The sequence below is a fragment of the Acanthochromis polyacanthus genome, chromosome 17 (assembly GCF_021347895.1).
Source record: "Acanthochromis polyacanthus isolate Apoly-LR-REF ecotype Palm Island chromosome 17, KAUST_Apoly_ChrSc, whole genome shotgun sequence".
In the NCBI taxonomy this organism is placed as follows: Eukaryota; Metazoa; Chordata; class Actinopteri; family Pomacentridae; genus Acanthochromis; species Acanthochromis polyacanthus.
Window position 1 is genome coordinate 36797406 of NC_067129.1, and position 16799 is coordinate 36814204.

The following is a 16799-nucleotide window of genomic DNA, read 5'->3' on the forward strand; positions in this document are numbered from 1 at the left end:
GGGATCTCGAAACCCCCAAGATGGATGATGGGAGTTCTCCTGAAGTTGCTTTGCTTATCCCTTTCATTTTCTTCAATAACCCCTACCGTTCCATCTATGTAAGCCAGCATCAAAACACTATCGTCATTCTGCAGTCACTCTTTTAAAAACTTATGCTACTCACACACAACCCCATCTTTTCTCCGCACAGGTCAACAACAATGGTGTGGTCTCCTTCAACGTGCAGGTTAGCCAATTCACACCAGAGGCTTTTCCCCTGAGTGACAGCCGATCATTCATTGCTCCACTTTGGGCAGATGTCCATAACGGTATCCGCGGAGACGTGTACTACCGAGAGTCCACTGAACCGCAAATCCTGGAAAGGGCGACACAAGATATCCGGAAGTACTTCAAAAACATGCCCCTCTTCACGGCCACCTGGGTCTTTATTGCAACGTGGCACCAGGTCACCTTCTATGGAGGAAGCCAGACAACTCCGGTAAAGTCCAAATTCTTCTTCATCTCCTTCTTTATTTCCACACAGTTACAGTATATGAAGAGGAACTGTACATTTATAGTGGTTTTCAGTGTTAAAACTTGAAGAATAAGGAAATGTTTTATGTTGTTAGCAATTAGCTGCATTTATATGGACCCTAATTTTCCACGAATAATTAGTATACCCAATTAAAATAGAAATGCCTCATGCAATAAGAACAGACAAATCTGACTGGAAGGAATTTTGATTCGGATTGAGAGGGGAATTATAAAACTTTAGATTATTCCTTCAATGGCCAAATTATTGATTGCCCCCTTACAACCACATAAGCACTTGATCTGATTTTCTGGTTAAAGAAGTAAATATACTCTTTCTTTATTCCATCAGAACCACTCTATCCCATCAGTCTTTGTTTCTGGTCTTTAGTCTTTAGTAGAAGAGTCAACACTGAGTTAACTGTCCTTGTAAAGAACCTCTTGTACTCTCCTTTGTTTTAGGATTGGAGGAAAATTATTATGTATTGAATTTGCTGCCTAATTAGGAAGAACAGCAGAAATGCCTAAATTATTTCCAGGACATGATCTGTCATTTTCTTTATAATTTTCTTTTGTAAACCTTTCATTTCCATCAGATTACCAGCAGGCAGAACCATTTTGCAAACAACATTTTGGAAGTATACTTGTTTACTGTCTTATTGTTATCAAGTAAGACTATCAAAGTCAGTTTAACCATCTAAATCCCTAAAATTGCTATCAGGTTAAATGCAAGTTAAGCATGTTATCCTTGAAAATATTTCTAAAAAACATCATTATTCAAAGTCAGAAACTGTAATTACAGAAAGAATTGCCAGATTCTTTCTGTAATTAAGAATCAACTACATTCTGAAAAAATAAAATAAAATAAAACTTCCGCTCCTTGGCATATCCATGAAGCCATTAGCAACTCAACAGTTATGCGACAAAAATTCAGCAACTGAACTGCAGGCAGTGTTACCTCAGAGCAGATAGGAGACAATCATGGAAACAAATTTAAAATCTAAGAAGTAAAATATTAAAAGAATGTAGAGCCACCATTGTCCAATACTGGCAACATCTATACTGGTAAAATGTTGTACATGTTGTTTCTAAGGTTCAAGTCTTACATTTTATGATTAATATAATTATTACTGTGTCAAGCCTACTGTGTCATACTCCCATACTTGTTCTGTTTCCTTAGAGGTGCGGGACTTTATATTTCAGTGAAAAATTAGCCAGCAAGAGCAAAACACATCCAGAAACTAGTTGGATTATGTTCATTTTGTCGTTTATTATTATAGAATACCGTTGCTTTTAAACCGACAATTCAGTAAGAAAAGATGTTTTACCTTGGCAACATGTTTTGACTGCATCTGTCATCTTCTTCAGAGCGGCATACGATGCATGATGACGTGTCCTTTTTATCATGTGGCCGATCTGACAGGTCTGTCAGAATCTGTCAGGCCAGTCATGCCCCCCGCAGTTTGGTGGTCTCTAGAGGATGAAATCCTAGGTATGCGAGAGGGCGTAGGCCCCCTCGTCCCGGTTCATGGAGCAGCTTTCTGATCTCGATGGCCTCCTTAATCCATCATTTGTGTTTGTTTGTCTCCGATGTTACAATCCTCCCCCTGTCCCAGTCCATGATGTAGTTGTGTCTTTTGCAGTGGTCCTTGATGGCTGATTTCATGTTTTCTTGATCGGCTTTTTCTTTTTGTGTTCTTGTGAGTCATCCAATTGTTTCCTTTTTGCATTCTGTCTGGTGTTCTCTGAAGAAGACGGCAGATGCCGTCGAAACATGTCGGCAAGGTAAAACATCTTTTCTTACTGAATTGTCGGTTTAAAAGCAATGCTCTCTTATAACATCCAGAAACTATTTGGAGTTCAGAGGTTCACTTCTGTGCAGTTGGTACTGAGATTGTTTCATTGTATAATCAAACTTAACAAAAAGTCTAAAATGGATGAAACTATGAGCTCAGCCAAGGTCAATCAAATTGAACCACAGCCTTTGCGATCATGAGAGACATGAATTATAAACCATATGTGTAAATATGACAGACTTGCTGATGTTGGTTGCCAGTGGTTTTGCTAAGCTGGGCTATAAACATCCCAGCCCCACAATTCTTCTCTACTAGATCAGTAACCATTTATTTGATGATTTCATGACTATACTGAGTGTGAAAAAACATGTTTTGGTTGAAAATACTGAGATTGAGCCATTTTTGGAGTTTTGTGTTCCATTTATTGTAAATCTGCTCTTTTGTCTGGAAGGTAGACATTCATTTAATCATCACTTTCCTTTATTATGGTGTTCTTCGTTTTTGTTGTGTTTCATATGTATGGACATCCCCACTCCCCATCTCTTCTGTTTTTTTTAAAACTATTTAATCCTCTTGTTTAATTGAAAGGTGAACACATTCCAAAGTGTACTAATCTCAGATGGCGTGGCATTCTTCAGTATGTTCAACTATGGAGAAATCACGTGGAGCACAGGAACAGCCAGCGGTGGAGATCCTTTAACAGGACTGGGTGGGACCACAGCTCAGGTATTTTCCCAGTCATATGTAGAATAATCCTTTTCTACTACGAAAAGATATGAAAAACATCTGAGCTCATGTCCCTCACACCGCTCCCCTTTTCAGTCAGGTTTTAATGGTGGAGACATTGGTCACTTCTTCAATTTGCCAGGGTCACGATCAAACGACGTTGTGAACATTGAACAGACAACCAATGTAAATATTCCTGGACGCTGGTTGTTCCGTGTAGACACTGAACTGATAGATCCAGCCAACGGCTGCAGCTACAATGGCAAGTTGAGACTTTTACAACGTCAGCACAGATTGATCCTTTACAAACTTCTTCATGTGAATAAAATGCTTCATTTGCTTACGGTACTTGTAAGTATGTCCTCATGTCATTTCTATATCCTCTCCAGGGCGTTTCTACAGACGAGGGGAAATCTTCTGGCTGTCTGACCAATGCTCACAGCGATGCCGCTGCCTTGACACTGATAATAAAGTGCACTGTCAGGAGGCTCCATGTGGGCAGTTGGAGACCTGCGAGCAGCAGGAAGGAGCCTTTTACTGCCAGCCTACCCGCACCAGCACCTGTGTGGTGTTCGGGGACCCTCATTACCACACCTTTGATGGCTTCCTCTATCACTTCCAAGGTACCTGCTCCTACCTGCTGGCTCGGCCATGCTGGGAGGTGGCTGGGCTGCCCTTCTTCAGTGTGGAAGCCAAAAATGAGAACCGAGGGATGGCCTCAGTGTCCTGGCTGAGAGACGTCACCGTGGAGGTGTATGGTCACCGAGTGATGTTACCCAAAGGCAGTTTAGGAACAGTTCAGGTGAGCATCTGTGGATTTTAAGAAATAGGGTCAATTCCTGCTTTCCTTGTCAGTAGAACTTAAACATAACCAGAAAGCAAAAGACAACCGAGAGTAAATAAGGACAGAAAACTAAACTTAATGCAGCCACTGATGGTCTCTTGTTCATTGTGGGATGTGAACCTCGGCCCTGCGTAAAAGCCGAGCCGCTTGTGGGATCAACTACCCCTCAACTTCTATACTCGAGCTTTTGTCGATCTTTTAAACTCAGCACCTTTCTCACCATATCACAGATTATTTCAAAACAAAATTATATTCCCATCAAAATGTAATTTAGAATGCAGTTTAATTGTATAAGAACATCATTTTGTGGAGACTGGGTTGGATTCCGTCAATTCTGCAATAAATGAACATCCATCTGCTGTGCAGATAGTCATATTGAATGCATATCAAACACAGAAAAACACGAAGACATAGCCAATGGTTGCAGATGTACACTGTACCACCATGTTAACACGAATTTTTCTTAAAATTTGTTTTTCTGCTGTGTTTGAGTTCCATTTGTGGAAACGATGTATAAATCCAAGCACCTCAGAAATCTGACAGCAACTACTTCAGTTATAACTTACAGTGATGCATTATAAAGGTGTGGATGATGCAGAATCAGTTCAAACTGTATCTTCTTGTACCAAACATTTGCTTAAAGTACTGGTTGTTTTCCTGACGAATGTGCAGTAGGTATGCTTGTAGTGTAGACAGTTTGCAAGGGTATAAATTTTGGGCTGCAAGTGGATATTTGAGTATAGAATACACTCAAATATCCACTCTTCAAATTTCATCATTCACTCTTAAAGAAAACAGATGATAAAATTTGTGTCTTGGATACCCTGGCGGGTGCTAAAAGCATGAATTTACACTAAACAGTACCTCTTCAATGCATCTGTCTGGATTTTCATAATATCCAAGTACAAAATGATAATGTAGGAGATCTGTGATTAAAGTTTTGTTGTGATTAAAGCATTTTTGGAAAGAAACAGCAATCTAATTTAGAGAATATTGTCTGGTCTATGTTTTCTGTCTCCATTCACTTTTCCCTTTCTGAATTTTTTCTTTGCAGGTGGATGGCTTGGTGAAGACCTTACCGGTTCAACTGCAGCTTGGTGCTGTCAGAGTGTACCAGTCTGGTGTTGCTGTTGCTTTAGAAACAGATTTTGGACTCTTGGTAACCTATGACGGCCAACACTATGCATCGATCTCCCTGCCCAGCTCCTACTTCAACAACACTTGTGGCCTTTGTGGTAACTACAATGACGACCCCGCAGATGATCCTGTGCTCCCCGATGGCTCTCTAGCAGAAAGCGTGGTGGAGCTGGGAGGCAGTTGGCGAGCCGAGGACACCGACTGGAGGTGCACAGATGGCTGCGCTCAGAACTGCAGTATATGCGATCCACTTATAGAAGCTTTCTACTTTCGCCCAGACTACTGCGGGCTCATCAACAAAACTGATGGACCTTTTCGGGACTGCAGAGCCGTGGTTGACCCCACAGCATTTGTGTATAGCTGTGTGTATGACATGTGCAGCAACAGGGATAACATCACCACGCTATGCCAGGCAATCCAGGCCTATGCTCTGGCTTGTCAAGCTCTTGGTGTCACAATACGACCCTGGAGATCTCGCACCTTCTGTGGTGAGATTCAGGGCATCAGTTTGCATAGATTCCCTTAGTTCTACTGTAGCATTTAACATATTTATTTTTCTCTTTTTGGTTCCCAGCATTGTCGTGTCCAGAGTTCAGCAGTTACCAGGTGTGCACAAGTGCCTGCCCAGCCTCCTGCTCAGACCTCACAGCTCCTCTGTACTGTGCTCATCCCTGCACTGAGGGCTGCCAGTGTGACCCCGGTTATGTCCTCAGTGGCAGTCACTGTGTGCAGCGCAACGACTGTGGCTGTGAGCATAATGGCCTCTACTACCCCCTTAATGGCACTTTCTGGGCTGGCCCCAGTGGTGAAGAAGGCGAATGCACCCTCCACTGCACCTGTGGGCTTTTTGGGGAAGTCTCCTGTTTCAATGAGTCCTGTAAGGAGGGAGAGGTGTGTGTGGCAGAGGTGGGCTTGCTGGGGTGCTACCCTCGGAGGGAGGGAGTGTGCTCAGTCACCCAGAACTCAGTGACATCCTCCTTTGATGGCACCTTCCTGCTTTTCCCGGATGACAGCTCTTACTACCTGCTGAAGTTGTGCGGCCCGGTGCCAGCTAATGGCTCAATGGTGGAGGTGAAAATTGGCAGGCGGCTGGTGAACAAAGGCCCCGCTTGGAAAAGGCCTGTGGTGGTTACGGTGGCTAACATGGAGGCACAGATGGGAGGGTTAGATTTTGATATAGTGAAGGTTAGTATTTTCTCATCTCTTTTTGGCTGTTAATTATGTGTGTTACCATGGCTCAATAGCTTAATTAGCAGAAAAAAGAGACAATACTGCAAAGAAAAAGCAGGTGTGTAAAATTAGTTAAGCATGACCCAAGTTCCAGGCAGCTGAGAAAAAGGCTTCAGTAATGCAAATCTATGGAGCCCCTCTCATGACATGGTAAAAAATAAATAAATTGTGGCCACGATATAGCTATAACGTGCGCACGAAATACTACTTCGTTCCCATGAAATGCTACTTCGTTCCCACGAAATGCTACTTCGTTCGCATGAAATGCTACTTCCTTCCCACGAAGTAGGTACAACGTGCGCTCGAAATACTAATTTGTGGCCACGAAATAGGTATAACGTGCCCACGAAATACTAACTAATACTATTAATATCATTCCTGAACCGCAGCGTTTAATGATGCTACCGGACGAAGCCTTCAGTTACGGTAGCGCTCTCTGTATACGTTGCCAAGGGAACTTAAACTCTGATCACTGATAGGCTACTGGTTCCTATACAGAGAGCGCTACTGTAACTGCACGGCTTCATCCGGTAGCATCATTAAACGCTGCGGTTCATACAGCCTATCTATTCCCTCAGCTGAGAGTCTGACACACTTGATGCTACTTTCAGAGGAGATGATCAGTGAAAAAAGGCACTTTTGAAGACGATTTCAAGCTGAAACTCTGAACAGAATGTGGTCCAGACCAGGTTTGGTCTGCAGCATAAGTTAGCATGGTGATCTAGTCAGGTTAAAACAGAGACACCTTCATGACACAGAAAACTCCGGTTTTATGATCAACATACCTGGCTTAGTAGTATGCCTACACCTCTGAGCTGTTCTTGAAAAGTGTCCTGATATGTGTGCAGGGCTGCAGCTCCTACAGACACAAATGAGTTTACGGCTACATATTAGCACAACAAAACAACATGTAGTAACAGGATGAGGATAAAAAGTTTGTAAATCGGGTGACACGTCAGCAGATAGGCTACCCGTTGCAACAAAGTATCAAACACAGGCCTAAATAAATAACTTTCTAAATGCGGGATAACAAGATATGGACTAGAACAGCTAAGAAAAGACACTCATTTTAGGAACATCACGTAGGTACAGCCCGTACACATATTATTGCAGGTTGTAGAGAGGGTGTGCTCGATTTGCTTACCTGGCTGTCCAGGAATGATATTAATAGTATTAGTTAGTATTTCGTGGGCACGTTATACCTATTTCGTGGCCACAAATTAGTATTTCGAGCGCACGTTGTACCTACTTCGTGGGAGCGAAGTAGCATTTCATGCAAACCAAGTAGTATTTCGTGGGAATGAAGTAGCATTTCGTGGGAACGAAGTAGTATTTCGTACGCATGTTATAGCTACATCGTGGCCACAATTTATTTATTTTTTTACCATGTCATGAGAGGGGCTCCGTACAAATCACAAAAGTCTGTGCTGCAAGAAACCACTTTTAAGTAGCTACAAAACATACAAAGACATCATGTAGCCACCATCAAGCAGTGACTGAATACACAAACAGACAAAATATCTAATTTGTTCAGGGCCAATGCCAAAACCAATTATTGGTAATATATATATATATATATGTATATATATATATATATATATATATATATGTGTGTATATATATATATATATATATATATATATATATGTATGTATGTATATATATATATATATATATATGTATGTATATGTATATATATATATATATATATATATATATATATATATATAAGAATCAGAATCAGAATCAGAGAATTTATTGTCATTGCACACTTTAGTATACAACGAAATTACATTTGAGCTGCCCTGCCAATGGCAGCTCCGGCTGCTGCGCCGTAAGCGCGCCACCTGTATGTAGGAAATGAGAAAGAAAAGAAAAAGAAGAGACATTTGGTGAGGGTGGCCGAGGGTAAAATGAAAAAAAGGTTCATTAAACAAAATGAAGCCTCCAAGGTTGGGAAAATTCAGAGAGAGAGAGAGAGAGCACCACATTCTGTTTATATATATATATATATATATATATATATATATATATATATATATATACACACGTGGACAAAATTGTTGGTACCCCTCAGTTAAAGAAGGAAAAACCCACAATTCTCACTGAAATCACTTGAAACTCACAAAAGTAACAATAAATAAAAATTTATTGAAAATTAAATAATCAAAATCAGCCATCACTTTTGAATTGTTGATTAACATAATTATTTAAAAAAACAAACTAATGAAATAGGGCTGGACAAAAATGATGGTACCCATAACTTAATATTTTGTTGCACAACCTTTTGAGGCAATCACTGCAATTAAACGATTTCTGTATTTGTCAATGAGCGTTCTGCAGCTGTCAACAGGTATTTTGGCCCACTCCTCATGAGCAAACAGCTCCAGTTGTCTCAGGTTTGATGGGTGTCTTCTCCAAATGGCATGTTTCAGCTCCTTCTACATATGTTCAATGGGATTCAGATCTGGGCTCATAGAAGGCCACTTTAGAATAGTCCAACGCTTTTCTCTCAGCCATTCTTGGGTGTTTTTGGCTGTGTGTTTTGGATCGTTGTCCTGTTGGAAGACCCATGACCTGCGACTGAGACCAAGCTTTCTGACACTAGGCAGCACATTTCTCTCCAGAATGCCTTGATAGTCTTCAGATTTCATCGTACCTTGCACACTTTCAAGACACCCTGTGCCAGATGCAGCAAAGCAGCCCCAAAACGTTACTGAGCCTCCTCCATGTTTCACCGTAGGGACAGTGTTCTTTTCTTCGTATGCTTGGTTTTTGAGTCTATGAACATAGAGTTGATGTGCCTTACCAAAAAGCTCCAGTTTGGTCTCATCTGTCCAAAGGACATTCTCCCAGAAGCTTTGTGGCTTGTCAACATGCATTTTTGCAAATTCCAGTCTGGCTTTTTTATGAGTTTTTTTCAGCAGTGGTGTCCTCCTTGGTCGTCTCCCATGAAGTCCACTTTGGCTCAAACAACGACGAATGGTGCGATCTGACGCTGATGTACCTTGGCCTTGGAGTTCACCTTTAATTTCTTTGGAGGTTGCTCTGGGCTCTTTGGATACAATTCCAACGATCCGTCTCTTCAATTTGTCATCAATTTTCCTCTTGCGGCCACGTCCAGGGAGGTTGGCTACTGTCCCGTGGGTCTTGAACTTCTGAATAATATGAGCCACTGTTGTCACAGGAACTTCAAGCTGTTTAGAGATGGTCTTATAGCCTTTACCTTTAAGATGTTTGTCTATAATTTTTTTCGGATGTCCTGGGACAATTCTCTCCTTCGCTTTCTGTTGTCCATGTTCAGTGTGGTACACACCTTTTCACCAAACAGCAGGGTGACTACTTGTCTCCCTTTAAATAGGCAGACTGACTGATTATGAGTTTGGAAACACCTGTGGTGTCAATTAAATGACACACCTGAGTTAATCATGTCACTCTGGTCAAATAGTTTTCAATCTTTTATAGAGGTACCATCATTTTTGTCCAGGCCTGTTTCATTAGTTTGTTTTTTTAAATAATTATGTTAATCAACAATTCAAAAGTAATGGCTGTTTTTGATTATTTAATTTTCAATACATTTTTATTTATTGTTACTTTTGTGAGTTTCAAGTGATTTCAGTGAGAATTGTGGGTTTTTCCTTCTTAAACTGAGGGGTACCAACAATTTTGTCCACGTGTGTATATATATATATATATATATATATATATAAACAGCTTGTGACAGCAAGGAACCAGTCATAAATAACTATTGTACTTCATTCATAATAATTTTTGTAGATGAATATGAACAGCAGGTTCAATTGGCGTGATGACCTAGCATCATGTGGTACTATGATACAACTGATTGAGGCTGAGAAGTTATGTCTGCTGTTCTTCTCTGTTTGGTTAATATTTCACTGTTCTATCACTTTTGTTGCCCACTAAAATTTTAAAGCATTGCTCGGTAGTGTTTTGCACACACTGTTTTGGGGTAATCTCGGGCTACCTACTAACTTAGCCGCTAGCTATTAGCATTGTCTTAGTTACAGTGAAAGTAGCTGATGTTCTGATTTGTGGGGATGGCTGTGCTTCTTGGCTAATTTTTGCAGGTTGTGTCGCTGCTAAAGTAAATTACTTAAGTTATTACTACTTTAAGAAAATGTCAAGACTACTCCAGGTAGCATTAGCCCCAGGATACAAGGCTAACATTAATGATACCCATTGCCTAGCACCATTTGCAAAATATGTAAATTATTCAATTATTCAAGCATCTAAAGTGTCACAGAGTATGCTTCTCTATAAACGCAATGTGTATTACAACTCTAGCAACATGTGCTACCATATCTTTAATAAAACAGCTTCACTAATTTACAGAGCTTCTCCACTCTGCAAATGCACCCTTTGTCCATGTCTTTCAGCTGTAGCTTTTAGTTTTAATTGACCATGACTGATGACATGTAACCAATCAGAAAAAGTTGTGAGCAGGAAATAGCTTGCTACCACATAGTGACAAAGAGACAGACGACTGCATCAGAGCCAAAGTAGCAAATTTTATTTATTTAATCAGTAATCGGTTAATAATAGTACCCACACTGATAATAACAAAAATGACAAATTTCAGTTTATTTGGGTAAACAACAATAAGTGATTACAGAATACATGAACGCTCATATTAAATCAGAGCTGTGTAGACTGAAAGGTGAGGTATTTTTGCTTCAGGTTGATTTTAGCACAAGACTGGGTAGCGGGCCAATCAGTCACAAGGATAAGCAGGAAATGAACGACAGTACAGGATAGGAGCTCTGTTCCACTCTACTAAGATGACAGGCAGGATGTGGAGAATTCATATGAACCAGCTCTGTTTAGGAGCCCACAAATATCAGTTGATAAACATGAAGGTTAAAAAAGAAGGCACACACACTAGGGGCAAGAAAAATGACTATGACTATTACACCTTATTTGTTAAAGGTGAATGGTGAACTGGTGGCACTCCCGTATGTCCATCCAATGGAGACAATGATGATCTACAGAGCACCAGGCAATGCTACAGTGGTGGAATCCCGTGGTTTGATTCGTGTCCACTACACTCGTCAGGGATTCCTCAACATCTCCCTTTCCACCATCTTCTACAATGTCACTTGCGGTCTATGTGGCGTCTTCAACAGCAATGCCACTGATGACCTTCGCCTACCCAGTGGACGCCTGGCAGAATCTACAGAACAGTTCACTGAGAGCTGGCGGTCCCTTGCTGATGATCTCACCTGCAACGGAGACTGTGACGACTTGTATCGCATGTGCACAGATTTACGTCTTTACCAGAGTCCTTGGATGTGTGGCAACATCAACGATCCGGGGAATAGTTCCTTCCTGGCATGTCATGCAGTGGTGAACCCATCCCCGTTCTTCAGGAACTGCTTGTATAACATGTGCGTGAAGGAAGGAAACCGTTCTGCCCTGTGTACTTCACTACAGGGTTATGCCACTGCTTGTCAGGATGCTCAAGTAGGCCTCGCTTCCTGGAGGAGTGCCACCAACTGCCGTGAGTATATACAGCATCACTTTAAAGAAACAGGGTCATATTTTGGAATATTTTAGTGTCCAACTTGGAGTCTGGAGCAGACATGGTCAAAAAATCCCCCAACATAAAAAAAAGCCCTCAAACAATTAGTGTGTCTTACTTGACAGCAAACAAGGTTTATTTTTTATTTCTATATACATGAGTAAAGTCAAGTAAAGCCACAGTTTTTTATATAGCATATTTGTAACAACAGATGCTGAGCAAACCAATAAAGAAATGAGACTAGTGTTACAAATTTACCAAACAAGTTTAGGCTTTAAGGTTAAAAATACACAAAATTATACAATATACAGACTTACCCGACTAATTTAAACATAAGATTAAGACCCCACAACAAAATATAATACACAGTGTTACTTGAGTAAAATGTTGAGAGATGGGGAAGAGAAAAGTGTCCCGTTTAACATAAAGAGACCTCCAGCAGAACCAGATTTGGGGAGGGCAAACATCTGCCTCGACTGTTTAGGATGAAGGTAAAGAAAATGAGAGAACGTAATTGCTGGACAGATTGGTAGAATCAGTAATTGTAGATCAGATATATATAAAGAGATAAGACAAGATAAGCCTTTAATCCTACAGTGGGGAAATTTACTTGCGTTACAGCAGCAAAGGGGATAGTGCAAAGGGAGAAAGCACACAAGTAGAAAATAAAAGCAAGCAAAAATATATAACAATGCTAATACAAAGGTTCTTCCATGAGTAGAAGTACTGATATAAGAAATACTGATATTTTACAGATTTGATTTAGATTGCACAGATTATGGTAAATGTATAGACAGTGGTATTGTATAGAGTTTCTTAAATGTACAAAATATTCATAATAGAGGACAGAGAGGACAAAGCGCAAACTACAGAAGAGAGAAAACACAAAGTTAAAGCTGGGGTCAGCTCTTCTTTAGGGAACTGATGGGCAAAAATATCACACAAACCTTTCAGCAACAGCCCTGAATTTGGAAAATCTAGCCTGTGACATAAAATTTTAGTCAATCATGGGCCTTTTCATCAATCAGATAATATTATTGAAATAGAGCCACGCTGAGAACAGAAGCTGGTAGCGCATTTTGTTGGATAGAGGACTTTTGTTCAGAAGAGTGGAGTTTAAATCTCCTATAAATGAATATTCTTTCTTTTGGCTGGACAATCTTTGGGCTTCAGGTTAGGGTGAGATGAGCTTAGAAAAGAAGGAAGAATCTCAGATTTCTCAACTCCCTGCAGATGACAATATTAAGACACAGGAACTCCACAGACTAATGAACTAAATGCTCTTTGTTTATCTTTTATTTCTTCTTCTGAGAAAACAGCGTCAGCTTGTGCCACTTTTATTTACTCAGGCATACAAGACACGGCAAATCAAAATGATACAGAGATCAACTGATACGACAGGCTAAAGTGTGGGATTTGTTTAGTCGTCCCCCTTACTCATATACACCGACACACACACACACACGCGCGCGCACACACAAGACCAACAGCAGAGATGTTTGATCACTTCGCTGTTGGAGTAGCAATGAAGCAGACTGCAAACCTCATCCACACCAACACCACAGTGATGTTCACTTAGATTATGTCTCCACTTCAGCCGAGGAACTATAATGTCTCATTCACATCATCATTTGCTCTAACATGACAGTTTCTGCACTTGTTTTTTTCTGCTAAGAATCAACAGTTTATCAGCTGTTAGTAAAGATTTGTTATCTACACGTGTTAGTTTTTTGATTTTGTCTGATTTCTGCCTACTGCAGCTTTAACTAGAGAAGCACTCAGGGAGCACAGTACTCTGCTAAGGCTGCTTAAGTTGACGTATCATTTCCGAAGATTCAATATTCAAGATTCAAGACCTTTATTTATCATGAACACAATTATACATAGGTGCATTAAAATGCATTGTAGGATGAAATCTTTAATAAAAAAATGACCTTGCACTGAGCACGGGCATGTGTTATGCATGTGCATGTTATGTATGGATACCGAATTGCATGTAAATTAAGTTAAAATAACTGTTCCCTCCATGCTTTTATTTTGAAGGTGCATTTTTAATGTTACAGGCTTTTATTTTGGCACCATTCCAGCGGCACAGGAAGTTTTTATCTAAGAAGCGGTTTCTTGACATGATGAAGACACTACCGAAAAGTACAAAAATTCACGTAAAGATGAAAGAAAATGGCTCCACGCTGTTGCTGTCTAGCAAAGAATGTGTATAAACTTAGAAGCACCTAGCTGGAATGGGGACAAGCTCTTAGGATGTTTCCTGAAGAAAGGAGTGAAGGACAGAAAGGTGAATTTGTGTTCAAAATAAGGCTGATGGCTGAACGTAAATAAAGGCATTGTGAAACACCAGGAGCTTCACTAGTAATGTTTAATGAGTAATGTTTCACACAGACAGACGGATTCACAGATTAACAATTAACTGTAAGCTAATTGTTACATAACTCCACTGGTCCTTGGTGGAGTAATAACATTCAATAGCTCATATCAATGCATGCAGGAAGTTAAAAAAATATTCTGAAAGGAACACATGTGAAGACAACATGAGCAGAGCAGCCAATTAAATCATATTGGTGAGATTAAACCAGCCCTAGATTTGGGGTGAGGAATATTTTACCTTATTGCTTCCTGTTGAAGTGGTAGATGTACGAATACTGTCGACATCTTGAAGTTGAATATCTTCTCCAGCAGTGGCATCCCAAAGTCTTTCTCTCCCTCTTGTGTGGGGCAAAAAATAATAATCTTATAAAAACATCAACATTGCAACTCCTATAAAGCTCAAGCTGAATTTTGACAGCATTTATTAGTCATTAGGAGTTATTTTAACCTGTAATAACATCAACAGCACATTTTTAATTTTTAACACTCATAAACAATGATATTATTGAAACCAACAAGTCAAAACTTCTGCTATGAAACAATTACCAGTATTTTGCAATAGTTTCACCAATATTTACCTCTGCTTTACTCTTTTATGTACTCTTTTAGAGCTGAAATTTATCTCTGAAAGCTTCCAACTTTACAGACTTGGATTCACAACAGTAACTAGCATCAACATATTTATTGAGACTTCTCAAACCACTAATTCTGCACAGTCTCGATTGTAACTTTGTGTTTACAGTGAGGAGACTCCCAACAGTCACATTTTTGCTGACCCAATTTTCTTCTTCCATTTGTTGTTTGTGTTGATCTTTTGAGGTATGCAGCTAAAAAAAAAGAAGAGTTTTGTACTCATATTTTGACAAACCAAAGAAGGTACTAAGCATAAGACTAGAAGGTGGATATTTTTATGCATGCTGTGCCTTAATTGTGCTCAGTAGAAGCCATCTGAGCAGCTTTCTGATTTGCCTGGAATCTTTTTATTTTATTTTAATACTCTGCTCTTCCGCCTCAGCTCTTCCCTGCCCAGTCAACAGCCACTTTGATGAATGCACCAGCGCCTGCCCCGTGACCTGCTCCAACCTGGATGAACCGGAGGAACCTTGTCCACTGCCATGTCAGGAGGGCTGCCAGTGCGAAGACAGCTTTGCGCTGCGCGACGGACTGTGTGTGGCTCGCAGCGACTGTGGCTGCATGAGTCACGGCCACCAGCTGGCCACCAATCAGACTTTCTGGACCGATTGGGAGTGCCAGGAGCGCTGCTACTGCAACGGCTCCGACAACAGTGTATACTGTCAGCTAGCGCCCTGTCATCCCGAGGAGTACTGCCAGGAGAGCGATGGCCTGTACTTCTGCCAGCCGCGCACTGAGGCTCTGTGTGTGGCTGCCGGTTATGGACATTTCCTGCCCTTTGGTGGCGTACCGTTTGAAATGCAGAGCTCTTGTACTCTCAGGTTGGCCACCACCAGCTGTGGGAGGGAGATCAGGGATTATGCAAGTGGAACTTTTCCTCAGTTTAAACTGGCCGCTCGTAATGAGGAAAGAGACACAGGCCAGGCGATTTGGGTGAGGGGCTTCGTACTGGAGGTCTATGAGTATGAAATTGAGGTGTCTCGAAGCTACAAAAACACTGTCACTGTAAGTATGTGATGAGGAAATGAATCAGAAGCCTCTGTGTTTTTATTATATTTGGGAATACCTGAGATTACTCACCTGTCTTAATGCAGATATTTTGTGCATGACCGGTGAAGGTCGTAGTTGTTGTATGTGTGAGGACATGTTATTTGTAATCAAGCTGATAGAATAACCAGGCAGAGGGTGAATTCCTCTTTGATTGGCTTAAGGTGGATCTAATTTCAATGGCCATCTTTTATCAGGTTGGATTTAGCTCAGACAAAACCCCGACCCTGAGCGACATTTGGACCAGGTTCACAAACTGACTAAAAGATCTGAGGAGAAACAGAAATGACACACACTTACACACAAAAACACGTCTGCACCCCCCCCCAACCACCACCACCACCACACACACACACACACACACACACACACACACACACACACACACACACACACACACACACACACATTTTTTGAAGTTTCTCTCTCACTTTTACAATTACAGGTATCCACAGACACTGTCAGTCAGTCCTAATAGCAACATGTCCTCAAACTCATACGACCACACAGGTCGTATGTAACGTGCCCCTGAATACAACCCATGAGAGCGTATTTACGTTAGCACCCCTACAGGGGCCAGGAAAGCATTATGGGATTTAATTCGGGAAACAGCTTTTCCCTCGCGAAACGGCTTTTCCATCACTTTCGCAAGACGGGTTTAGGGTTATGGTTATGGTTCGGGTTAGGGTTAGTGTTAGGTCAAAGTTTGTTTATGATGACGTTTCAGCTGAGACACCGGAGTGTCGATATTTACTCAACCGCTAGAGGTCGCTTAACTTCAAAACGTAACACTCGGTCGTAATACGGGCATGTACAGACAACCTATGTGGTCGTTTTTTGTTTGAGGACAGTCTCCCTAATAGTGTTCGTTCAACCATTCATTGCCTGGGTTTCCCCACATACTTTGAAAGCAAGTCAGCTGGGTTAGAAACTCAAACAAGTAGTTGATTGTGCA

The 16799-nt window shown here is 40.9% G+C and overlaps 1 protein-coding gene across 1 annotated transcript in view; it reads left to right on the forward strand.

Moving 5' to 3' along the window:
* Positions 1-16799, forward strand: part of tecta (tectorin alpha) — a 117858-nt gene that overhangs the window by 47877 nt on the left and 53182 nt on the right. The window contains exons 9-16 of the mRNA XM_051938059.1: positions 191-478; positions 2895-3032; positions 3129-3294; positions 3422-3834; positions 4931-5519; positions 5588-6198; positions 11191-11761; positions 15180-15802. Coding sequence (XP_051794019.1) covers positions 191-478; positions 2895-3032; positions 3129-3294; positions 3422-3834; positions 4931-5519; positions 5588-6198; positions 11191-11761; positions 15180-15802 — 3399 coding nt within the window. The remainder of the gene's footprint in view (positions 1-190; positions 479-2894; positions 3033-3128; positions 3295-3421; positions 3835-4930; positions 5520-5587; positions 6199-11190; positions 11762-15179; positions 15803-16799) is intronic.